Source organism: Dermacentor silvarum, chromosome 5, assembly GCF_013339745.2.
Source record: "Dermacentor silvarum isolate Dsil-2018 chromosome 5, BIME_Dsil_1.4, whole genome shotgun sequence".
Lineage (NCBI taxonomy): Eukaryota > Metazoa > Arthropoda > Arachnida > Ixodida > Ixodidae > Dermacentor > Dermacentor silvarum.
In genome coordinates, this window is record NC_051158.1 from 17,575,456 (window position 1) to 17,601,795 (window position 26,340).

Consider the following 26,340-nt stretch of genomic DNA (forward strand, 5'->3'; position numbering starts at 1 on the left):
CTTGCTCTGCGCACGAGCTCGTGCACATGGATTTGGATTCCATCGCTGCGGCAATGTCATGTCAAGTACTCTTGACATGTGTTTTCGTCGTATGCTAAAGAACGCACTATGGCCGCACTTAACCTGGTATGCCCTAATTATCCAGTGCGGCATTCTTCATAGCACATGTGCGCCTCTGAAAAGTCAGTCAAAACATCGCCGTGTGTGCAATGTCTAAATGCCAGTTTATTGGTCTCGCTCCTGGCGACTACACTTGTGCCAGAACACCAGCATATCACAAACTTTCGTGAAAATAAACAAACAAGGTAACGACGCCGGCCGCCTTGGAGTTGCACTTCACACTCGCACGTTGAACACTTTCTCCAAGAACTCCTGCGGTCTGGCAGGGCTGACGCTAACGACCCTGACGACGGGATCCCTGTTGGAGGTGCCAGTGGCAAAGTTCACCTGCAGAAATAAGCACGCGACGTGTTCATTTTGATTGAACATGGCAGGGGCGTACCAACTATTTCTCGAGAGGGGGGGGGGGCAAACCGCAAACGAATTGACCTCTCTCTCTCTCTCTCTCTCTCTCTATATATATATATATATATATATATATATATATATATATATATATATATAGCACTAAATTTTTATGCTGGTAAGATACTCAGACTGCAACGCTATGTAGGCTATATCTCTGGACGGAGATTCTATATAGACGATTTCGCTCGCGCGATAACAGCAGCGATAGTGCGCTCCCCAGAAACTTCCGGTCACGGGCCTTATCAGTCTACTGTGCCGGATCAGAAAGCGCACTCCTGCTAATCACCGCCATTGCCTTTCTTGCTCGCTATATTTAGCGGACTACGCCATTGAGCCAAACCGGAAGCCGTCCAGGGCGCATGTTTGTAAACAGCGATATAGTTCCAGTATTTGATAATCCGACGATATTATGCCGTAAGGCACACCAATCGTTGGACTCGATCGGTTGATTATAATACTTTATCCGAACCTTCCCTTCGCTCGCAGGTTAAACATAGCAAGCTGATTGTGTTTTCAAATACGGATATAGCGGTCCCAAAAAACTGGGCATGATATGATGCAAGTAGCGCAAGCTGACATTTGTTAGAACGGGAACTGCCCAGAGCGGGGCCTTCTCCGCGCGAGCGTATATGGCGAATTCCGCGCGTCGTCCGCTACAGCTTGTCCCGAGGAGGCATAAAAGACAATTCAAAAAGAAGCATTGCTCTGCATTCTGTACCATATACCTTGAATTGGACCTTGAATCTCTCGAGCAAGAAGTTCCACTTGAGCGAGGTGAGGTCGTTTTCGGAGAGGCCCTTGAACTCCTCCACCTTCACAGCACACAACGTGAAAAGGGAAAAGAAACATGAAAATTTATGTCTGCCTGATGTAGCAAGACTGAATAAGCGCGACGTCACGCTTATAGATGTATGAACTGCGCATCACCCACTGCGGCACTGTACTTTGTATTCTCAGTCTTACAATAATAAAGTCCTGACCTCGACTCGCACACACCTAATTCACCCAATCAGGACAATAATAATGCTGGCGAAGATGGCTGGCTGCATGTCAGCACGTTTCGCAGTGTGAAAGTTGCTATTCTTTTGCGTGTGTAGCTTGCCATGCGGCATAGATGTGTAATTAAATAAAAGCGCGGAAGCCCTTCTCGTGCAGAAGTATAGTGGCTTGGCGAACTTATCGTCCATAAGCCAGGGACACCGCTCACAGAGGGCAACTCGACGAAACCATCCTTCTGGTTGGGGCTTACCACTGAATTTTATACTTAATAGCGCATGAAAAGGGACAAGGCACGGATAGACGACGCGGACACAGCGCTATTTAGTTATAAGACATGGAATACCAACTCGCCCAATCTTACGCTCTTTCAAGTTACCACTGAAGGCGTGGCTTATCGGCAGTAGCGAATTTCAAAAACGCGTGCTTCTGGATAGCTCAACTAAGAATGCCTACATACGTGCATGTCGGAAGCATTGCATCGCCCTGAGGGAGATCGCGCGTTTTACGCGTTGTTCTGTCCGACGTACATGATTCACGAAGGTAGCTCGTTAGAAGAAATGGCCGGCGCTTTCGCGTATCACCATCAGCAGAGGTCGTTAATTATACTATAAATGTTCTAGAGAATGTACGAACCGCTCTGTGAGCCCTCGCCCTAGTCAGACTCGAACAGACCGACCTCACCACGCTGAGCGATCAGCGCCATGATGACATTAGCCGTCGCCGGTTTCCTGCTTTACCTGGGTTCAACGCAACGTTGATGGGAATGCCGAGGGCAATGCAATTGGAGGATTTTTCCCGTGAATTTTGGGAGTAATTATTTTAGGCGTAATCTTTTTGTAAGCCTTCTGATCTCGAGCGCTAGCAGTGCTCGTTCATGGTACAAACATTCTTATACTTTACTATTACTACCAGCACGCCTTGCCGGTGGAGTAGTGAAACTGCCGTGAAATCGGTATTCTCACCGTGATTCCGAGAAGTCCCTCAGCCGTGCGTCCGCTCAGGCGTGACCGTTCCACTGATCCCGTGTGGTCCGTCCACATGACTGGGATGTCCAGTTCTTCCGAGAACTGCGGTTCCGTCTGGCCCATAGCCACGGGACATGTCCCGTTCGTGCACAGGGGTTCGCCGGGTCTCAGCCGGAAGTTACAGTGACCACTGCGAACGGGATTTTTCCTATTAATTTTTTTCTTCGTGAACCATTAAATATTGTCTTTCGGTCGGCACGGTCTCGTACTTACAAGACCGTCAGCAGCAGTAATCTTGAGTTACGTACATTTTAGTGTTCGTTTATACCAACGCAATGCTTCAAGGCAAAGAGCAAACAAAGCGAGGGCTGCATATTCACAGCAGTTTACTGACGCCATGAACCAAGCATGTGTCGTCTGCAGCACAGTGGCACTGAAGAAGCCGCTTGTACACGCTCGACGTGACATACAAACGAAGCTTCGCAGTAGATAACGTGCCAGGTTGACAATACCGAGAAATCCTTTCGGCGGTTTGACTCTGAGTGAGTGATTGAGTGAGTAGAGGTTGTGGATAGGAAAAGATGCATATTTCTGCAGCCCTTGTAGGGAGCACGACTCAGCAGTGAGTGAGTGAGTGAGTGAGTGAGTGAGTGAGTGAGTGAGTGAGTGAGTGAGTGAGTGAGTGAGTGAGTGAGTGAGTGAGTGAGTGAGTGAGTGAGTGAGTGAGTGAGTGAGTGAGTGAGTGAGTGAGTGAGTGAGTGAGTGAGTGAGTGAGTGAGTGAGTGAGTGAGTGAGTGAGTGAGTGAGTGAGTGAGTGAGTGAGTGAGTGAGTGAGTGAGTGAGTGTAAAAACGTTATCGAAAATAAATAAAAGAAGGCACGATGGCACGAGCGGGCTTGGTCGTCCGCAAGCCATGCCTCATGACCCGTTTCGGCTATTCGCATAATTGGATAGTCATCGTACATTAAGACTTAGAGATTGACGCCAACCAAATAAGGGAATTTATTAGCCCGACGTTTCGGAGCCAATTCGGCTCCTTCTTCAGGGGGTATTCTTCGGAGGTGGCGGTGTGCCGCTTTTAAAAGGTCCATCGTAAGAAAGGAGAGGAAGGGGGAGAGAGCGTGAGGTGGGGAGACTCGCGGGAATGCCGTTGACGAGGGGCGAGATGTTTTGGTGTTGCTGACCTAGAGCGAGGGGTCCTTTCTTCCCTTCGTCGCGTCTGCAAGGCCATGAACATACAAAGAAGGGAGGATGCCCTTCACGCGGTTTATATTACCCGCCGTGTTCTGAATGTGCCATGACTTTTCGCCAGTTTGTCTCTGTTTGAAGGATTTGGGTTTCTTGGAAAGAAATCTTGTGGTCGGCGTCTTCGGAATGCCCCTCGTCAACGGCATTCCCGCAAGTAAAAGGCCTCCAGCATCGGTCAACCCAGCCGACCAGCAACGCACCCCCCCCCCCCCCCCCTACCACCTTTTTCGTCTGTCAAGAGCAGGTGCCCTGTCAAGTGTCTCCCCACCTGTTTAGCTTCATCGTAGATTAGTTCTGCCCAAAGTTTTAATGGGATTAGCATGCTTAGGATACTTCACGGACTTTCCGGCGGCATATATGGCTGGCTGTTCTCTATCTAAACCGTTTGCTTGTCAGCTTATTTACGGTTTCTGCGATATTCTACGCACGCCGGACTTGCAGGCCACTTTATGCCCATTTACACAGCGCCGCTACGGATCTTGGGAATGCGCGCGCACCTGAGCAAAGGAACAGATTCTCCGACAGTGGCTACGTGTGGTGTTGCTGCACAGAGTGCATCCATTGAACTCTTGAGGGATGCTGCATTTGCGACGATACACTCAGGGGGTAAGGAGGCATACACGCAACATCACTGACCACCGTGATGCCACCAGGCGTGCGCCAGGTCCGTCAAGGTCGAACTGGTTCAGGAAGGCGAACAAGACGCCGCTGAAGGGTGTCATGTTGCCGCTCTGCGCCCTGGAGGTCACTTCGCGGTTCACCTGGCTGGCCGTGTACACCGTCGTGTCCACTGCGAAGGTCATACCGCAGAGTAACTTAACTCTAATTGCACCTCTTGGACCTTGTTGTATCTTAATAATCGTCATTCTTTAACGCTGCGCGCTCGCTACAACTCCAGGTCTCGAACGGCAAGCGCGTTATAAGCGTGACCGAGCATTATTAACGAGAAAGATATTTCAAGAAAGGAAACGCAAGCAAGGATTATTGTTTGGGGACAAGATACGCCCCAAAAAGCGTAATGATGTTTTTTTTTTTTTTTCTTTTTTAAGTGGTGTTGTTGTAGAAGTTGGTTGATATTTGGTGAAGCCATGCAGTTTTTGTAACCCATGCAAACAAACACAAAGAACATAGGACCGAGCACGAATGGTGCGTGGTAGTGCACCTTAGCACCCGCGGTGTCCAGTCCTCTGTTATTTGTGTTTATTTTATTTGCGCTACAATTACTTCAACATGGGTCAGAGTTCTTTAAGAAATCCCGTAAGCGTACACTGTGAACACCGGCGCTGGTGAGGCATCTTGTGACAATAAGTTCGATCGTGAAAGTCCAAATAAGGCAAAACATGCTGGAAGATGGCGACTTGAAGCGATCGATTGAATTCCACTTGAGTTAAGCAAGGGCATAGGTATATAGCAATTTAGCAAAGACCGTCTTTCGGCACCAACAAAACTGGCGTTGGCGCCGCCTATCAAATTAACACCCGCGGATTGCACCACGACGTTCGAATCGGCGTTTACTTGAAACTTGTTTTGTCATGGCTATTTTTTTTTTTTTTTTTAGGGCCGGGAATCACAATGTTCCAAGCACTGTCCAACAAGGGAGAAAACGAGATGACTATAACAGATAACAAAATTTACAGCCAAAAATTAACTTGATGTTTGTCAAAACAGCTACCTAGCTAGTAAACACATTACTTTGTTAGTGCGTATCGTGAAGTTTGTTCTTGTTATGTATTTATTCCCCGGAAATGTGAAAATGATCGTGTGCTATAGATTTAGCTGCGCGCTAAATAACCACATGTGATGAAAATTATTTTAAAGTCCGGCGTTGCGGCCGTTGAACCTATACGTATCAGTCTCTTAATGTCTCGTAAAGTTTGAATTCATTCACTCTGTTTGGGCATGTTGGTCATACATGGAATAAGTTTATGCGCACAAGCAGAGGACAGAGATAAGGCTAGCGCAGTGCGCTCGTGTGTCTTAGCCTCTTCTATGTCCTCGTCCTGTGCGCAAAAAGTTCTTTCGTGAATTCATTCGCTCGCAGGAGTGTGGACAGAGCGCTGTGGATACTGACAAGTCTCTCGCGAAGCCAGGATGATAGCGAGAATTAAACGGTTACCGAAATTGTTGATTAGGCATTTATTCTTCATTGGCCTAATCGACACAATTCAGGCAACTCCGAAGGGAAGCCTATAAAAAAAAAAAAAAAAAAAAAAAAAACTTACCGTAGATTTCCTCGCCGGCATCATCGCCTACATCGACGCCTTGGATGTAGTCGAAGAGTGCCATTGCCTCGGGCATATCTTCACAAAATACACGGTAATGCAAAAAAAAAGAAGTGTAACAGGGATTAGTTGACTTCACCCGAGAGGTCTGCAGTTCTGTACGCGACTTTCTCAAGTGAAGCGCTTCTTCCAAATTTGATTTGCATTGACTTGACAGAAGAAGGTTGTTTATTAGCCGATAAAATAAAAGGGGCTAACATTTCCCACATTGCATTTCGCACCAAACCGCAGCACCATGACGTTAAATGACGTCACCGATTTCAAGTTAGTTCGTGTGTTTAGGCCGTTTTTGTCCGTAAATCGTTCTAGAAACTAAATTGTGCTCTTCATATATTGATATTTACTTTACGTAATATTTTCGTGTATCTTAGTCAAATATTGATTGATTGATTGATTGATTGATTGATTGATTGATTGATTGATTGATTGATTGAGTCTTGCACTGTCCAAGCCCAGCAAATCTTTCAGTAATACTAGAGTTGGTCGTAAGTGGCTAGAAACGCAGCCTAAATTTGCGGTAAATGACGGACGGCATTGGGATGACTCGTGGATACCAGAGGCATATATCACTGCGATTGGTGATTCATTAGGTTGCAGCAGCGTGGAAGCTTGAGTATGGCTATTGGAGAAAAAAGAAAGCACTTGTGCAGCATACTACGGGTGTGCAAGAAATGTTCGGGAATATGATTTTTTTTACTGTCATCAAGTGCATTCATTTCATGAGCAGCGTTGCATTAGTCGACGCAAGTATACGTATATCATGCTTTTAGCTGCAAGAACAGATCTCAACGGTAGCGAACACCCTTTGTGCGGGTGTGTACAAACACCCTGATTTTAAAGATGCTTGAAGGCTGCAACAAGCGGCGTAAACCTATAACCTCTCATTTAACCCTCTTGTGGGTGTTAATCTGTTCTCTTGGTAGCGCGGGAACTTCAAGCTGGTCTTTCATTTCTGATGCAGCCACTATTTTCATTATAGAGCAAGCCAGGAAAGACGCTCTCGCAAAACCGCTGGCGAAGCCTATCTGGAATCCCCACACTATAGCTCGCCACTTCTTTTTACAGCGTCTACTGGAGTCTAGTTGATTGTTTCCCGCAGACAAGGACTGCATTGCCTTCTAAAAGAACCCAAGGCTTAACTGAACAAGTTTCTAGAACTTTTCTTGTGCCAGAGGTGATACGTGGCGTCACAGTGAAGTGCCGGCGCGGACGCTTCTTCCGCCAAATAAATGAAAACAGAGTTTTGAAAGAATGATTTACCAGTCTCAACTGATTTAGTGACACCGTCCCTATTAAGGGACACTAAAGAGAAAAGTCATTTGAGCTGTATCGCTTAATTATGCTTCAACAATGGCAAAAATGATGCTATTACAGGCACAGTAGGCCAGAAAAGACGCAAGAACGAAAAGCAGGTGACGACGCCGCCGTGAAGTTTTCACATAAGCTCGCCGAAACGTCACAGATTCTTACGGTTCAAGCCTATAGTTTCGAGAACAAGCTTCGCGAACCGTGCCACAATAGTCGAAACACGAAAAGGAGTGCAATGCGTGACGCCACATTGACATACCTTAGCGTCTATTTTTTTTTTTTTTTTCACTTGGCGTCTAATTTAAAAGAAAAAGCGAAGTTCCGGCTTTATTTCCGGTTTTCGTCTGCTTGTCTCCACGTCGTGCAGTCGCGCGCTGAAAACGAAACTATGTCATTTTCCACCGTGTTCCAGCGCGCGATCATGCTCTGTAATCAGATTACGTCTGCCTAAGTGTTCCTGTAGCACTGACTTATACCGCTAGTCAGGTGTTCTCGTGCCCAGTGCGCAAAATCTCGCGCTGCGCGAAACGGGACAAACGCAACAGCTCGCGCTCGAGACCGTCAGCGGAAGTGCGCCGCGCAGCAAGAGAGCGAGGGAAAAAAAAGAAAGTGGGGCCCGTGACTTATGCGTCTCCAGAAGGAATTTCGCTTGCGTGAGGCCAGTCGGGGCAAGTGTCTATGTCAGCGGTGACGCTCGCCCACTGTAATCATGGGTTCCCGGCACTGAAATATTTCTATCTCGGCTATTAATGAACGAATTAGAAACATTCTTGCGGTAGAACGCTCCCTACAGGGCACATAACAACTTCCAGCGTATAAACAAAATTTGCTATCATGCAGAATCAAACCGGTCGGCGACGCGCGCCCTTTTCTCACCTGGATTGACGGTGATCACTGTTCTGCCGTCGGCGGACGCCGTGAGCCCGAACACGTTGCTGAGTCGCACCCGTGCGTCGGCGATGTACAGCACTGGCCCGGTTCATGCGCGAACGAACGGCTCAGTGTGAGATCACTCGATCGGCAGAAGAGGCACAAATTATGCCGTCTCACCTGTCTCCTTGGCCTTCCACAAGTGCGACAGGTGGATCAGCTCGTCGTCCCACCTGAACAGTGTATAAAGAGCACCTCGATCACTGATACTGTACTGCTCGCATGTATGTATGTATGTATGTATGTATGTATGTATGTATGTATGTATGTATGTATGTATGTATGTATGTATGTATGTATGTATGTATGTATGTATGTATGTATGTATGTATGTATGTATGTATGTATGTATGTATGTATGTATGTATGTATGTATGTAGTGTGGTGTGTGTGTGTATGTATGTATGCATGCATGTGTGTATGTATGTATGCATGCATGTGTGTGTGTGTGTATGTATGTATGTATGCGTGTGTGTGTGTGTGTGTGTGTGTGTGTGTGTGTGTGTGTGTGTGTGTGTGTGTGTGTGTGTGTGTGTGTGTATGTATGTATGTATTAAACAATAACAATCCAACAGGTAATGAAGCCAAAGAAAGCATAATAGGGAAGTAAATTTTCCAGACTGTTAATAAAGGTGAGTATTCACGTAACGATGGACTTCACATTCTTAAAGGGACACTAAAGAGAAATATGATTTCTGTACCAGTAGATTACCCTTCTACAATACCGAAAACACCGCTCTTGCCAGGAGAATCGGTTTGGTAAGCCAGAGAGAAACGCAAAACACAGAAGGCGAGTGGCAACGTCACCTTGGAAGTTCCCGCACCAGCTCAACGTGACGTCATGGATTTTGACAGCGCCTTCTAGGTCACAGTTAATTGTCTAGCGGTAAATATTGACTACATTGTGTTCTAAAGGAGCCCGAAACTGAATGTGTCAAGTTTCGCGAACATTTACTGAGCCAACGTGGCCCAAGTACGAAAAATTACTTTAGAACTCGTGACGTCACACTGAAGTGTTGACGTTGGGGTTCCCGCGCGAAATTCAAAAAAATAAACTTTGAGCTTCACTTTCTTTTCTAATACTGACCTATTGCAGTGTAATTAACGACAGCAGAGTTTGCGAAGAATACTTTATCAGTCTAAATTGATTTATTGTTTTGCTATAGTGTCCCTTTAAGAAATGAAAGGGAAATGACATGAGGAGGACGCTTAAGCTTCGCGTTTAAGAGTGAAACGCGATAGCATTCAAAGATCCCTGACTGCTACTCATGGTTCCCGACGACTGCAGCTTATGTAACAGTAATGGTTACTGGCAAACACTGGCGGAGAACGCTATGCACGTATAGGCGAGCTTTCTGGTGGAAACGCGGCCTCTCGCGTGGGCCGATCCCGGAGATAGTGCACAACCGCACCAAAGAAATTACATCATTTTCAGGTTTCCGTATTTGTTTCGCACTTTTAATATTTCAGTCTAAGAAGATTTGTTTCATTACATTTGTTTGTGGATTGTCATTCTCAAATTTCCGAGGAATAGCTTTGCCAAGAATGCAAGACAAGGTATGAGCAACATTAATGATAGAATGGTGTGGCATACCTAAACGTGGTTGGGGATGATTTTCTCGGCCGCGGGCGCCAATACCGACGCCGCATTTTCTGCGACGGGGGGCCCTAAACGCTATCGCGTTAAAATTTATAACTACTTGTCCTCGTTGAAAGTCACGCCCAACCTCGAAAGGCGGTTTCGTCGCTCTATCAATATAGAGACGGCGACAGCTTGCAAGGAGGTTGGCAAAAAAAAAAAAAAAAGACTTCTGTAGTGGCGGCGCCCGCTACCAGCAGGGGTGAAGCCAGCGCTTGCCCCGACTTCACCTCTGAAAGAGTGCCGCGCAGGCTGCAGTCCGCGCACACCTTAAGGGCTTTTGCTTTGCGAATTTAAACGCTAGGGTAATTGTAAAATACAAGGTCGCTGTTTCTAGCTAAAATATTATATTTGGCTAAGTGTTGATATCAAGAACTCTAAAAAAATGCACCACGGCATTCAGGTTTGCTTCTAAAGCCTGTGAAACAAAGGTGTACATTTAATAGGATCTTTACAGCTAAATTAGTCGTCTCAAACATGAAGGAGGCGAAAAGCAGGCGTTTCCTATATTCCACTATCCCCTGATGTCTCTTCGTGCCCTGAGTAAGATGGCGGCGGCCTGGCTTCACTTTCAGAGCAGCATTGCCACTCCATATATATATATTTTTTTTCAACCTCCTTTACGGTTTGCCACCCTCTTTAATTGGGCTACATAATTAGCTTTAGGGGCACCGTGCCTAGGGGCGTTAGCCGGTGCCCCCTGGAAGCCATAGCAGCGGAATCCATTAAACCAGCGTTGCATTAAAGCGCAAGCGTCACGTGATCTTGGTTGCTCCTAAGGCCCTGCTCCTATTGCAGTTGCCTGCTCTCAACGTCGCGTGCGGCGCGACGCGCGCACGCGGTATTATGTGATAGTGACGCCAAACTGGTTGCTTACAATGTCACCTTGAAGCCAATGTGGGATTGGTCACACACGGTGATGTCTACCTTCTGTGCCTGTCTGCCGTCCTTGGTCGATATCGGGGTGACAGGCCCAACCTGCGAATTACAGAAAAAAGGGGAAGCATTTTAAGTCTTCTGCACCATTCGTGAATGTACGATATAGAACAAGGTCGAAAATAAAAACTTCGTCGTGTGTGTCTGTTCGTTCGTTTGTTTGAGGGAGACACGTGAGCAAAACTATACGGGACCACAGGCTCGCCGAAAAAAAAAAAAAAAAAAAAAAAAAAAAAAAAACCTGAACTTAAAAAGCCATGTTTGGACTGCAGTACTCAATTTCAAGTTACTTTCGTTAGCAAAGTATGTCGCCTAGGCTTTGTCGCGCAATCAGAAGAGTACATGCGCGCACTGCTTCAAATTGCGCGCGCTGAACGCGAAAGTCGTTCAGCGCGCGCAATTGGTTGGCTTTCGTTACTCCGAGAAAGTCGTCGCTGGGAGTTGACATTTGGACATCACCTAAGCTTCCGGCTCCTGCTTCCTTGTATTGATGCTATCGGTTGTTTTGGAGTTGGCTTTTAAGTATGCACGCCTTTAACGCTCTGAATTCATTTCAGTCGAACATAACATAAAAGCACGGCCTTCGAGATTTGTTTTTGTCAAAGAGATTCCGTTACTTCCGCTTCGAAATTAATTGCAGTGTTATGACGTTTGATGCCCCTTCGTAAACACATCACTTTATGTTAGTGAGAACGGTCAGCCACCAGCAGCTGTGCAGCAATCGAGTACAGAGGCGGACTGAAGCTTTTTTTTTTTTTTTTTTTTTTTTTTTTTCTCATCAGCGTCATCGCGAGCGGCATCAATGTCCATCGTGAAGCAAAACATGGCGGCCCCGCCGGACGCGAAAAAGCGTAAACTGAACGATGAAATCAAAGCGGGCGCAGTCAGAGCTGCACACTCGGTGGATCAGCCGAGGCAGCGCCGCAACTGCCCCTACCTGGACACAATCAACCGAAACGTGCTGGACTTCGACTTCGAGAAGCTCTGCTCGGTGTCGCTTTCCCGAATCAACGTGTACGCCTGCCTCGTCTGCGGCAAATACTTCCAGGGCCGTGGGACCAACACACACGCCTACACGCACAGCGTACAAGTGAGCACGCTAGTTTTGCTGTATGCATGCATCGCTGTCAAGATTATCTGCTTCAACCGTCCCTGTGTCACTGCATATCGAACGTCGCTGCGTGCTCTCGATAGGGTCGATCGGTAGTGCCCCAGAAGAGTTTATTCGCCCGAACCACGTTCTTTTGCGCACACATGTAGAGTTTATTGAGGATAGAGCGTGAGCGAGGTGTTAGTCCTTAATTTCAGATGGCCGCGTGCTTTAGCTTGCATGACCGGCTCCGCTGTTCATGACGTCTATGTCAAGCAACCGAAGAATGACCGTTTAGATAGGGTCAGAGACGTCAGAAGGGATACCTTGATGCATCAAACATCACTGCACACATGTGTCTTGTGTGCACGTACACGTAACTATACACGTACATCGTTGTAGCACTAGTTTCATGCGTGGAAGTGTTCTTTCTGATCTAATTCTTTGCTTGTCTCATTTCTGCATCATGCAGAAGCAAACAATAAACATCGGCAGGCAGCCAGCGTCCCCTCTTGTGTGCTATATTTGTTCGACACATCCTTCGTAATGGAAACCTAAACCAACTCACTCAAATGTGTACCCTTGGCAAAGGCAGGCTTATCAACAATTCATTACTGATCAACAGTGTTGATGAACAAGAAACAAGCAAAGTGGTAAACAATTTAAGAAAACTTAGTTTTACAAGAACATACAATTCGAATGACTGGCAAGATACCCATATCCGTGCCATAGAAAACCACTGTGAAAACATTTCAACGTAGTTAAAACTGAGTAGCTGTTCAGTTAAGGGCTTTGAACATACTATAAATTAGAAACAACAGGAAAATACGGCACACTAGCTCCACTGTCTCAACCCTAGAGAAAGGGCACTGCTTACCATACTTTTAGAAATCCAGGGCCCTGAAAAATCAATGGATGCCGCACAATTATGGCTAGCATATGCTGAAGTAATTACTTTGCTGACTACTCAAGGAGGGTACTGTCAATGTAGCTTCCAACTTCCATAAAAAGAGCTTCATGCTTTCTTTCTATAACAGCCAGCTTCAATTTTACTTTAATCGCACTTGGTATTTCTTGTGACGTTAGTGATTTCTGACACTACAGCTTGTGATTTGAGCTGAGTGGACTTTGCTAATTCGAAATTATGTTAATACTGTCTTCCGCAAAATAATGCATCGTTTTTGTAACAGTTTGTGCAATCCTGTTCTTCTGTAGTTATGTGTGGTGTACCGTAATTTCTGCAATGACGACCTTGTTTTCATAAGTGTACACTTTCGCAATGACAGTTTCACTGTAATGCATTGGGCTTACACAATCACTTTACGTTAAGTTCCAAATTTGCATGCACCTCGATGGTGCACTCGGTTGTTTGCCAATAGCCACAGGTACAGACATCTTCCGGCCATTCACCATAATGGCTTTTTGTGTGTGCCCCTGACATCATGCTGAATTAATCATGCTGAATTAACTAAACTGAATTGAACTTGAACATTTGTGTAATTTATCTCTTTGTTCGTCTGGGTTTCATCTGCACTGTTAGAAAAACACTAAAGAGAAATAATGAAATCGTTTAAACTGATGAAGTATTCTTTCAAAGCACTATTTTACTTAACTTAGCGTGCCCATACACCATAAAACCCTAACCGTCATGATCACTTAATTTTGCAATAATAGGTTGAATATAGTTTTCTTTTTCCGTTCAGGATAGTATTGTAATGTATTTAATGCACACAGTGAAGTAACGTGTTTTCACTTGCTTTATAGTGTTCAGATTTATTGCTGTACAATTTTTTTTAATCTTCCTTTGTGTTCAGTACAACTTGCATTCCTGAACGCAAAGGTAATGTGTACAATGCTGTCTGTTGTTGTTGTATATTGCCTATGTGACATGCTGTATTTCTTTTGGGCAGCACAGGACTTGTCAAGCTGTTAATCCAGCTTTTTTTTCCAACCTCCTCCATCACATTGATGGAAATAAACTGATTATTATTATTATATTAGAAGAGAAAGTGAAGGTCAAAGGCCAGTCTCTTTTATTTTGCACTGAAGCCCCAGTGTCGGTATGGTACGTCAGTGTGGTGTCAAAGATTCCAAAGTATTTCCTTGTATTTTGGCCGTTACGGTGAAATAAAATTTCTCCATACTTGGTAATTTTAGTGTTTCGCTCTTTTACAATGCAAAATGCAGCCAATCTTTACCAGCAAGAACTTAACCAGGCCCGATCAGATAGTGTCAAAATCCATGATGTCACGGCTGGCTGGTGCTAGAAGTTCAAGACGGCGGTGCCACTTGTCTTCCGTTTTTGCATCTTTTCTGGCTTATCAAGCCTCTTTTCACTGTAAGAGTGGCATTTCTGGCAGTGCTGAACGATAATCAGCTATTACAACTCCAATTGCTTTTCTCTTTAGTGTCCCTTTATACTGATCATAAAACTGAGGATGGCCCATAAATGCTGTCTTCGAGTCCAATAAGTGCTGCCACGTTAAAGAGAAAAAGTGAAAGAAAATCATTCGAACACAATCATCGAATTGTATCATGGGCCTCCCTCTCCCTGGATCTCTGCTTGCCAGGCTAGTTTTTACATACATGCACAAATTTTCTCTTATGCTTGCTTTGCAAGGAGACGAGTTAGCTTTTTTTTTGTTGTTGTTATAGTCAGGGCTGAAGGCAGTGTTTTTTTCACAAAGGTTCCCTTGCCTTGCGGACCTCTGTACAAATCCTTTGGCTGAATGAAAAAGCCCATCGGTCTGTTCTCGACGCAGGTGAGCCACCACGTGTTCCTCAACCTGCAGACACTGCGCTTCTACTGCCTCCCTGACAACTACGAGATTGTTGACTCATCCCTGGACGACATCACGTACGTCTTGCGGCCAACGTTCACGAAAGAGGACATAGTCCGATTAGACACCAGCGACCGCCTCTCGCGCGCCTATGATGGGACGACCTATTTGCCGGGCATTGTGGGCCTCAACAACATCAAAGCCAATGACTACTGCAACGTCATCCTTCAGGCACTCTCTCACGTGCCCCCGCTCCGCAACTACTTCCTCCGCGAAGAGAACTACATGGTCCTCAAGAGGCCTCCTGGTGACATCAACGTCCTCTTAGTGCAGCGCTTTGGCGAGCTCATCCGCAAGCTCTGGAACCCAAGAAACTTCAAAGTGAGTTCTTGTCTCTAAGCAAGTGTTTCAGGCCTTCATAGCCTCAACACTCGCGCCTTTCTTTTCCTTTTTAAAATCTCGTAGTCTGTTAGAAATGTGTCGCACATATTTGTGTGTTCTGCTAACCAGGACATCTCTACACTCCACATTCATTTCAACACATTCGTATACAAGTTCTTATCCTCTTATGGAATGCATTCAGAGCTCGTGGCAGAAAATATTCTGTCCAGAAAAAACTGTGTTATGTGCTTTGTTAAAGGGGCACCGAAATGCTTTTTCAACATGCTAAGAACTTGGTAAGAAAATCAGAACTTCGAATCTATATCTACAATGCTGCTGCAAATGTGATAGCCAAATTTTATTTCACTGCAAAATGCAGGCAGCCTATAATCTCAAATAATAGATTGCTTTCTCTCTCTTGTGGCTCTCGAGGCCACAGGAGAGCCCCGAAACAGTCGCATTTCAACCAAAGCAACCATTTGGGACCGGTTGCTTTGCGACCAACTTGGTCATGCAACGTCTGCAGGTTGCCAGGTGTGAACGAGTTCTTTGAGTGCACATCAAGTTAAGAAAAATATACATATATATAAAAGTTGGAACAAGTGAAATTACCTTTTTGCTTCATCTATGGCATGGAAACTTTGTCTGCCTATCCTCTACGTTCACCTACACACTCAGTGAAGCAAGGAGAGTTCAAGTACTGAATTCTGACCCTGCTTGCTTTGAGGTTCTAGGCGTCATTGTTTTCTAGCACCTGTGACAAGGTAAACTTTTATGATAATAGATTCAGAGTGCACGAGTAACAAGTTTTTCTTGCGTACAGGCAACTCTCAACTTACGATGCTGCTGGCATACCACATTCAGACATGAAGCAATTCTGTCAGCTGGAAGAGTAGTTTCACTCTATCTCTTGTACCTTCAGCAGACAGCACCAGAACAGACTGGAAAGTTGTATTTTTTTCATGGAGGTTCTATGTCCGCGTACTTTAACACTGTGTCAGAACTCCACAAAATATTTCAGATACAAAAGCAAAATTAACTGTTTCTATAGATCTCCTCAATATTGTCACAAACACATTGTTTTGCTTTTGCTATGACAGTTTTTCACTGTATTATCACTGTTATCAAGTTGTGGCTTGGCACAAGGCTTGCCTACTATATCTGAAATTTGTTGAATATTGTTGTCGATTCTGTAGCAAGGGTCTTGCTCAATCTGAATTGTACACCATGACGCAAATAGTGTTGTGCATTCTCAATTGTATGCCAGCACTAGCAATCACTCTGGAACATATGGTGATTCATGTATAAATAACAGATGGACTGGACCCATCACTTTAGATTTCGGTGACTATGCTTGCCACCATCATTATGCTCCAAACGTCGCTGTTCTTTTCAGGGCACGAGTTCACCCAGTTAAGAGTGGGATACTTGTATCACAATTTTGCCAGTGTTCACTGTTTCACTGTCACTACAACACTACAGTATCAACCAGCCATTTCGGAAATTAGCCTGGTATAAATATTTACTGCCAAAACAAATAGCCGGCTACAAGGCCATATACTGGCTTTACCTGCAACTGCTCAAATTTCTCTTTTTTACTCATGTACTATCACGCTCAGTATGTTCTACAACGTGAAAGCGTGTGGCAAATCGGTTGCATGTTGTAGCTCATACTGAGCACGATGATACCTACGCTACAATCATTCTCTTAGGAATGGCATACCAATAGTTCCAAATTGTCACAACTGTTTAAGAGACTAGCAAATGTTTATGAGCGATCGTGTGCCATGCATGCCCACCTTCTACGTGTCAATAACAGATTAGGTAACTGTTGCCAATACTCACTACTGTTACTCAGTGGCCATGGTCTGCTGCTTAACATGAGGCAGTAGTTTGATTCCCAACCATGGCAGCCACATCTCGATGGAGACAGAATAATGGTACCAAGCATTGGGTACACATTAAAGCACATTGAGATGTTCATTGTGATCTGTTCTAAGTAGTCCCGATTAGCTTAGTGGGCTCTTTGGCATTGCTTATATAGTGCTTTCTTTTCTATGCCTGTCCTTGCAGGCACATGTGAGCCCCCACGAGATGCTGCAGGCTGTGGTGTTGTGCAGCAAGAAGCGCTTCCAGATCACTCAACAGGGCGACCCCATCGACTTCCTCTCCTGGTTCCTCAACAGCCTGCACATGGCGCTCAATGGCACCCAGAAGACCAGCAGCAGCATTGTCTACCGCACATTTCGCGGTGGCATGAACGTCTACTCGCGCAAGGTGCCCTTTGCAGAACAACACACTTTCCTGCCCCTTCTGCTAGTACTGAGCGCAAGGTCATGGGTTTGATACCCAGTTGCAGCAGCCGTGTTTTGATGGGGGCTGTGTGCGAAAGCACCCATGTTCAGAGCATTGGGTCCATGTTGAAAAACCCCCAGTTGGTCAATTTCAGTCAGTCAGCCCTCCACTGCAGTGTCTCTCATAACCATTGTGTGGCCTTGGGACATTAAGATAAATCAATCAAGTCAATCTTAATAAAACAAGCATAAATGCATGCAATAATGTCCACAACATGGTACTAAAGACTATGATAAGGAGGGTCGCCACCTGAAAACAACTGTTTTGTTGTTTTGCTGCGCACTGGTGGTTATTTTGTTCGCCATTGTCATTAGCACAACGCAGTGGACATCTGCATATACATTTACTTCTATCTTGTTATGCCTAGGGTAACGATAGTGTAACGCATTTAGATTTTTTTTTAAAGTACATACTCAGCCATGCTCGATTGTAGCTGGAGTGGTTGAATAGCACAAAAAAGGGGGGGGGGGGGGGCACTTGGAGTCTGAAATTGATTCAAAAGCAACTGAAACTACGCAGTGTGCATGATTACTTAGATTATAAAATATAAACTCAAGGCAACATCCATTGCTAAGAACAATGATATATAGGTAAGATGCCTGGTTACCTATAGACTTAGCACTATGCTAGAGCTTTTACAAATTCAGACAGCGACAATGACCTAGTTGTGCCAAGTAATTAAATATTATTCTTATGCCTAATGTAAATGCATTTTGAATAGAATTTCTTCTCTCTTATATCTTTTTGCGTCTTCCCTCTCTTTTTGCACCTTATTCAAGCAAGACCAGGAGTTTGCAGGAATATGGAGGTTTCAAGTAATGAACAGTGGTCAAACAGGAAATGTCGTGGCTCTGATAAAGACAAGTACCCTTGTTAGAACATTAGCTCCAGTGAAATTCCTTGTTTGACCACTCTTGATCACTGGACCATATTTAGTTGTAGTTTGGTACTGATTACATTTTGTATATAAGCTTATGGGGTTTTAACCGAATTGTCAGTTGCGAGTCAGTTCCCAGTGTTTGTGGTTTCTTTCCATCCCAGCATTAATTGCAGGTCTGGTTTCCAGTGATGAACAATGGCGTCCTCTTTTGTCCAGGTCATTCCCGTGGAGATGACAGAGGCTGAGAGGCGGGCTGCCCTGCGCACCACGGAGTATGACGAGAAGGTCGAGAGTACAGGCTTTATGTACCTGACCGCTGACCTGCCTGCGCAACCTCTGTTCAAGGACGAGCTACGGGAGAATATCATCCCTCAGGTGAAACCAGTGTCCCCAGTACAAAGGCACATGCTCCTTTGTTGGTGACTTCTGCAGTCTCTGTGAAGCGTGTCAACAGCGTTTCAGAGGGCACCTAAAGAGTTTTAGACACTCCATTGACCCGTGAAGTGTGTGAAGCAGCTAGGCTGCCTGCTCAGTCACGTAGGTTATCTGCAAATGCAGTAAGGGCCTAGTATGACAGTTTTTTTAAATGTTACGCATAAGAAAGAACACCCAGTATACACTAGAGCCAACATTCTATTAAGGTCTACTATGGAAGAGAGTTTTCTGTGGACACTTATTAGTACATTGAACATGGCTTTAGTTAAACAATTGTGCCTTCGTTTATGATGAAACTACTGAAGCATTAACTTCATGGCTTTTTTATAATAGCATTATCATAATGGCTAACTTGCTCTTTAGAACTCCTTGCATGTAAGTGCACATGCTAGTCATAATTGCTAAGGTGTGAGAACTTTGCATAGAAGCCCCGACAAAGTTATTCTAGATGCCTTATACCAGGTACACTTTTTAAAAAAGCTGTTATACTTAGGTCCCAGCCATTTTTGCAGGTAGAATACTTTGCTAGGTGGACATAAGCAACAACGAAAGTTTCCAAATAATTGCACTACTTGCCTAAAATATGCTAAATCACTTTTTCATTACTAACTTCAGGGCACATAATGTAATTGCAGAATTGAATCAAAGCCGTAGTGAAGCCATGTCTGCTTGACAGAGATCCTATGACTCGTACCACTTTAGAGATATGCAACCTTAAAATGTACTACGAAATACATTGGTATTCCAGTTAACCGTTTCCCAAAAGCGTACCTCCAGCCCACCGTGGTGGTGTAGTGTAGCGTTACGCTGCTAAGCCCGAGGGCGCGGAATCAAATCCCAGCCACGGCGGCCACATTTCGATGGAAACAAAATGCAAAAATACCCATGTACCGTGCTCTGGGTGATGTTAAAGAATCCCAGATAGTCAAAATTAATCCAAGTCTCCCACTATGGCATGTCTCATAATTATATCATAGTTTTGGCACGTACATAATACCCCAGAATGTTTTTTTTTTTCTCTCTATCTTTAAAAATGCCTCTAGCAGTTTAGGATAATCGTAACTGGAACACCGCAACAGTTTTTAGCAGATTTTGGATATGGATATTGCGAAACTGCTGCTAGTCAGGATCTTCAGTTTTGGAATTACAACATGTGCCCTAAAGTGAAGAAATAAAAAGTTATTAGCACATCTCAGGTACTTAGTAAAATTAGCAGTGAATTTTTTCTTGCTGCTAATGCAGCAGCTGTCAGAAAATTAACTTAGCAGTTATACTAGTCTTGGCAATCATTGATTACTGCTGCAAGGCCTAGCTCAAGGCTTATATCCTGAAAGAATGTATGGCATGTTGGTGTCCAATTTTAGTCATTTAGCTCACAAAAAATAACACAGGGGCACTATAAAAGATAGAGCGCCTTGTCTATGTATTTTATACTGTCCCTGTGCTTTTCTTGTGTGCTAGAAGGCTACAATGAAGCTTATATCCTCTCTGTCTTGCCAGGTGCCGCTTTTCACCATCCTTTCAAAGTTCAATGGGACCAGCGAGAAGGAATATAGGACATACAAGGACTCGACGCTCAAGCGCTTTGAGTTGACCTCGCTGCCACCGTACCTCATCCTCTACATCAAGCGCTTCACAAAGAACACATTCTTTGTTGAGAAGAACCCCACTATTGTGAACTTCCCCATCAAGGATGTTGATCTGGGCGAACTGATAGCTGCGAACGTGCCAGATGCTGCCGAGGGAACCTACGTCTACGACCTCATTGCCAATGTCGTGCATGAGGGTGAACCTGGATCAGGGAAAGGAACATACAGGTTGGTGTCCTTCACGTAGCTTGGTGTTTAAAAAGGGCACTAAGGAGGAAATTAAGCTAAAATCAAATAGCAAAGCATGGCTTCTACAATACAAAAAAGCCACTCTTATTTTGAGAGGAGACTTGGTCAGCCAGGAAACAAGCAAAAATAAAAGATGGGCGGCACGGTTGCCTTGGGGAAGTTCCCATACTTGCTAGCTGTGATTTCATGGATTTTGACGTCGTCTGCTCAAGGGGAAGTTGATTTTGTATCGGTGAAAATGGACTACCTTGTATTCTAAACGAGCCAAAGATTGAACTTGGAGAGTTTCGTGGAGATTTTACAACAGCCCAAATACAAGAAAATACTGTATTTACATATTTACTCGCACAATAATTGCCGAAAGATTTGCACAAAGTTGAGAGGTGCATTCTTTATGCGGGGTAAAATTTCGGGTGATTTTTCTCTGTGGCCACCTCTAAAAAGTAGGAAGTCCTCAGTACGATTCAATGTCCGATACGGCATTCAACATGTGGGATCCGGCGCTACCGTGTGGTAGCGCCGGATCGGACACCTGGTGTGTGACAAAAGTAGGAGATGCAGGGTACAATCTGGCTGCCGTTCCAGTATGTCTGATGCCATATTGTATGCTGAATCATACCGTGTGTCTCCTACCTTTGGCGCACACCAGGTGTCCGATCCCGCGCTACCGCATGGAAAAACGTATCGGACACTCAATCGTGCCGTGTGTCTCCTGCTTCACAGCAACAAGTTTAGGGTGTGCTCATTATACAAGGAAAAGAAAGAAAAAAAAAAACACTTTTTGATGGGAAAAGTGGAAGAGGCATTCATTATGCGAGTAAATACGGTACTTTGAGATCCTCAGTGCCCCACCAATGTCCAGCTCTGAAGTATTTGTGCGAAATTTAAAAAACAGAAGTTTGTTCTCCCCACCCCCCTCCTTTTTGCATTAATCATACACTTACTGCAATATTAACGAAAGTAGAGTTTCTAAGAATCAGTGTGAACAAATTTGTTGTTTCTGTTTAGGTGTCGCTTTGAGGTGGAGCTGTATATAGGGAAGTTCTAACTCTTTTGCAACCATGTCCATGCCAAATTGCTGCTAGTATTAAGGTTAGCTGGGTGGGGAATCCCCTTGTGATTGCTATGGATACGCAGCACAGATACAGGACACCTGCTCTTTCAATGAGGAAGTACGAATAATTGGGAGGAACAACAACGGCTAGGAAGGCTGCAGTGGATTGGTTTTGATGAACAAATGTATATTTGAATAGGAAAATCCGCATCACATCTTCTCTGCCGCCGTGAAAGTACAGGACTTCCCAGCAGTGTACAGGTGAACCTCAATTTTACAAGCATAGATATGAGGAATTATCAGGTACAACGAAGCAAATCTAAAGTCTTTCTCGTCGATATCAGCATGTAACGAATACATGCCTATAACGAATATTGAATACAATTATGATATTCTTACACTGAGTGTGGCTTCGTTATAACGAGGTTCAACGGTATCTCCTTGCGAAAAAATTTTGTTGCTTACAAGTACGGTCACGTCATCCGTCTGGAGCTTGAAAAAGATGCAAAACTGGGCAACTAAACTGGTAATTTATGACACGCCTAAGACATGTGATGTGTGATCCACCGTTGGGTTATAGAACCTCTATTGGAACCTCAAAAAGAACTGCCGCAGAAAATGTGTTGGACAGGACTAACCAGAAAATGCTAAGTATTGTCATGCAATTCAATCAAAATTATGCCTGTGGTCCTGTCATGCTGAACACAGGTTCTTAGCTAAGCTGCACATGGCATCGGTCATCTCCTTGGGAGGTGGACCGCCTGGGAAGGCTAAGCACTGATGGGTCTCTCTTCTGCTGCTGGAGAGTTCAGGCGTCCGCCATGAACGTGACCGTCTTAGCATCCATGTGAAGTTGCTTCTTCTTCCCAGTACTATATTGTTGAGTACTGAACTTAGCGCAATTCTGATGCTCAGTTTCTCTATTTAGAAACTCGCCAACATATAATCTATGTTAGAATTTAGTACAAAGCAAAAAATGCAACGGGTGGCGTCCAAATCTCACCCCTAATCTCGAATTTCACCTTCTAATCTCAAAGACCGTGCTGTGTCGGTACCAGAGTTGACTTCGAGCACCAGAAGTTCATCACCATGCCAGAGCATGGAACTGAAGATGACATGTTCTGGGCAATTCATAGTAATAAGGAGGCCTCAGAAGTGAAGATGAATGATGCCTATTCTACTGTGGCTCAAATGCAAGAAATTTTGTTTTTTCACATAAGAAATGCATCGCCATTTCTCTCTCTGACCATAAAAATCTGGTAAAGGAACAGTCGAGGATATCGCATTATGTGTTTCTTGAAGTATGAAAATCGGGGCGCACATTACAATCAAGCGCATTGAATTTCCTATCCTTGACCAAAAAAAAGTCAGATGCACATTACAATTGAGGACATGTTAGAATTGAGTAAATCTGGTAGACTGATTAGAATAGTTTGCTCATCTTGTTTTAAAGGAGTACTACAGAAAGTTAGCTGGAAGCCCTATAGTTGTGCGTGCCATGTGGCAAATAAATTCCTTAATGTAAAACACCGAAGAAGGTTGCAAGTCTTCACCAATTTGTTGCATTTATTGCTTGGTTTTGCAGAGGTTGCATTCCTTTAAATTATAGTGTGTATTCATTTTAGGTGGCTGGTGCTGAGTGGCTTCAGATGGTGGAAGAGCCCACACTGGTGGTGCATCTGCCGGCATTGCTCTCCAAATTAAATTCAGAGGAAAAGGCAGAATCATCTGACTTGCTGCTGCTCCGGCTGTCGAGAAAATCAACCACAGACCTACAGAATCGCGAGCGGGCACGGGATGATAGCTGCCATTTTTCACGTTCAAACTCCCGTGACTTCCGAGCCTGTTCAAAAATTGCCACCATGCGGATAAAGTCTGAACTCATAGAAAACAAAACTTTATTTCCTATATTATAAGTTAGGTGGCTCAGTGGGCTTGTGTGTGCCACGGAAGGTCTCAAAAATGGCACTCGAGACCATCGTTAGGGGGCTAACCTTGCTCAATGAGCACTATAGGGACAGAGTTAGAGAGCCTGGACTTTCGCTTAATGCAAAAAAACCTCAGGCAGTCGAAATTGAGTGAGAGCACCACACTAAAGTATGTGCCATAACCTCAGTTTTCCTTTGGAATGTTGAATCCCAGAACTAAATTTTCAGAACTTTCAAATCTTATTGGGAAAACAGGCTTAGGCTGAAGTGCTCGATTCTAACGCCCTTCAATTTTCATATTTGAAAAAATGCAATAGCCTTGATTGTTCTCTCACCAGATTTCAATGGTAGAGGTGGTGTGCAATGACGAAAAACTTTGAACGCTCGCAGCAGTTTCTGGCACCAGCGGTACAGCTTTCAGTGTTGGAAAGTTGGATCTGGACACCAACTATTGCAGTTTTTGGCTTTTACTCAATTCTAATGCGCAGGTCATAATTTAGTGAATTTTCCTGGGAAAAACGGGCACATTAAAATGGAGTAGAGACAATAATTGTTCTCATTTGCTTAGTCAAGGTTTGTGTATCATACAGCACTCTCAAATGAGCAAGTTTGGATGTCGGTGAAATGAGACATAAGCACATTATTGTACACTTTTGGTTAAGCGTGAAAGATAACTTGCAGCAGGCACAGCCAATTGCCTGTTTGTTTTGTTGGTGTGCTTGTTTGTTGAATAGTGCCCCGGTTGCTTTTTTAGTAACTGTGTGCATTCACACCTACGCAGGGCTCACATTCTGCATCGCGGTTCTGGGAAATGGTATGAGCTACAAGATCTCCATGTCACCGAGATCTTGCCACAGATGATCACACTGTCAGAAGCCTACATACAGATATGGGAGCGGAGGAGAAAAAAGCCAGCGGCATCAACATCTGAGTAGCCTGTTCTCGGAGCGCATTGTGTTTTGATGACATCTTAGTTTGCTCATCTATGAATAAATGTAAAGTTGTTATACTCGCAGAGTTGAAGCAGTGCATATTTGTGCGCAGTCGCATAAGGGGTGGAATATTGACACATGTAAGATTACGCTATGGATTATCAAATAAGTCTGTCTTTCAGTAACAAGAGGCTTACTGCATAATAGCATGATGCATAAGATAGGTGGCAACACCACCTTGAAATTCCTGCATAGTTCTACGTGAAACCATGCTTTTGTGGGGTGGGGGGAGTTAAGGCTAGATAAGTATTTACTGACAAAGCTAGATAACATTGCATTATAAAGTATGCAAATGTACACCGAGTAACCTTTTGGAGCCTTTCCTGCACAAGAAAACGGCTACAGTTTGGGCATGCTGTCCAAAAGGAGAGGTTTGGCCTTCGCTTCCACTAATGGACTAACAAATGCAAGTCGAGTTTTTAGCGAGTATTTTACCTGGATCAAGCGATTTAGTTTCTTTTTAACAGCCCTTTAAGTCAAATTTGCTGTCAGAGGGAAGTAAACTAAAACGTGGAAGCTAGTTTAAATAGCCAAGTGGTCGTTAGTATGCATTAAATTTCGTCAGGTTTCCATGCTGGTACATGTAAGTTAAATTTATACATTTAGGTAGGACTGTCAGGTCAAGGGGTTAGCACTGGAATGCCTGTTCGATTGCTGCTCTGCTGTTGGTTGGCTGGACTGTGCTGTGCTCATTGCCGTTATAAAACAGGACCATGTATCAATTTTAAACCAGGCAGGCTTGATTTGCTGTGGAAGTTGTAATATTAAGCTCTTTCACTCACGTAACCCACATCTGCTCACGGTCTTTGCACTTGGTAGCAAACCTCACAAAGGAAAAAATGTATGTACAGTCACAACCAATATTTTGGAGGCTAATCATGTTGGAAAAATTTTGTTTTCATGTTTTCAAACATATTAGATGCGCAGCATAATGAAATGTCCAAACCTCTCACAATAATTCTCACAAAAAAAATCCTCGTAAAAAAATTTGGTACGGCAGCCTCCTGAAGCCCTCATGCATGTAGTGAGCTAGGAAAGAAAATTTCACAAAATACACTCGACCATGACATTTTCTTTCGTAGACTAAGGGGCAACAGTGCCAGCATGCACTGCAAGGGAAATCAGACTGGATGTCTCACTTAGGTGAATAGCAGGGAGGAATGTGGTGGTGATTTGGTGGGGAAAGCTTATGAGTTGTCTAAGGTGGTTTAGTATATACGTAATTGTGCTCTGAGAAAGGATTTTGTAGCAGTCAGCATAATATTCCATGCTTCACCCTTTGAGGGTTAAGTATGCACATTTAAAATCTTCAGACTGACCTATTTCGAAAGAAATTTACCACAATGTTTTTAGAGTGACCATGAAGTGACAAAAAAAAAATTTCGTGGGTAAACATGCATTGTTTATTCATGAATACAGATGGTCTTCCATAAATACTTGTAATAACAATAAAAAATTACATACACTGAAATAGGTATATTCTGATTCTGCACTTGGGCTTCAGAGGAATCGCCATTCGACTCACTTTCAGCAGAGCAACCGCTGCGCGTGCCCATGGTGTAATCTAACTGTGTATGTGAGCACACGCAAGAAAAAGGAAAAAGGTTGTACTCCAGTCAGAAAAACCAAATGAGTCAGAAATTTGCAGTAAACTGTGTTGATCGCAGTAATCCCTCGTCCCATCGCCAATGAGGAGCAATCAGTTTTCGCGAGCCAAGTCTCGAGAAAAGAAACACAGGAATGGCAGCATCGTTTGTATACGAAAGCATTGT

At 44.2% G+C, this 26,340-nt stretch overlaps 2 protein-coding genes across 2 annotated transcripts in view; one reads left to right on the top strand and one right to left on the bottom strand.

Annotated features, from left to right (window-relative positions):
• Positions 1-212: 212 nt before the first annotated feature.
• The window catches only part of LOC119453973 (meiosis-specific with OB domain-containing protein), a 45,142-nt gene continuing 19,014 nt past the window's right edge, over positions 213-26,340 (bottom strand). The window contains exons 5-12 of the mRNA XM_037715996.2: positions 10,777-10,877; positions 8,381-8,433; positions 8,207-8,299; positions 5,963-6,040; positions 4,377-4,530; positions 2,490-2,682; positions 1,254-1,340; positions 213-447 (exon numbers count right to left, since the gene is read on the bottom strand). Of these exons, the coding sequence (XP_037571924.2) occupies positions 337-447; positions 1,254-1,340; positions 2,490-2,682; positions 4,377-4,530; positions 5,963-6,040; positions 8,207-8,299; positions 8,381-8,433; positions 10,777-10,877 (870 nt within the window). The 3' untranslated portion in view covers positions 213-336. The remainder of the gene's footprint in view (positions 448-1,253; positions 1,341-2,489; positions 2,683-4,376; positions 4,531-5,962; positions 6,041-8,206; positions 8,300-8,380; positions 8,434-10,776; positions 10,878-26,340) is intronic.
• On the top strand, positions 11,621-24,593 carry LOC119452971 (U4/U6.U5 tri-snRNP-associated protein 2). Its single transcript, XM_037714934.1, has 6 exons — positions 11,621-11,925; positions 14,688-15,086; positions 17,160-17,363; positions 18,538-18,696; positions 20,257-20,573; positions 24,358-24,593. Exons 1-6 carry the CDS (start codon positions 11,638-11,640, stop codon positions 24,509-24,511), a joined length of 1,521 nt encoding a protein of 506 aa, XP_037570862.1. The 5' UTR covers positions 11,621-11,637; the 3' UTR covers positions 24,512-24,593.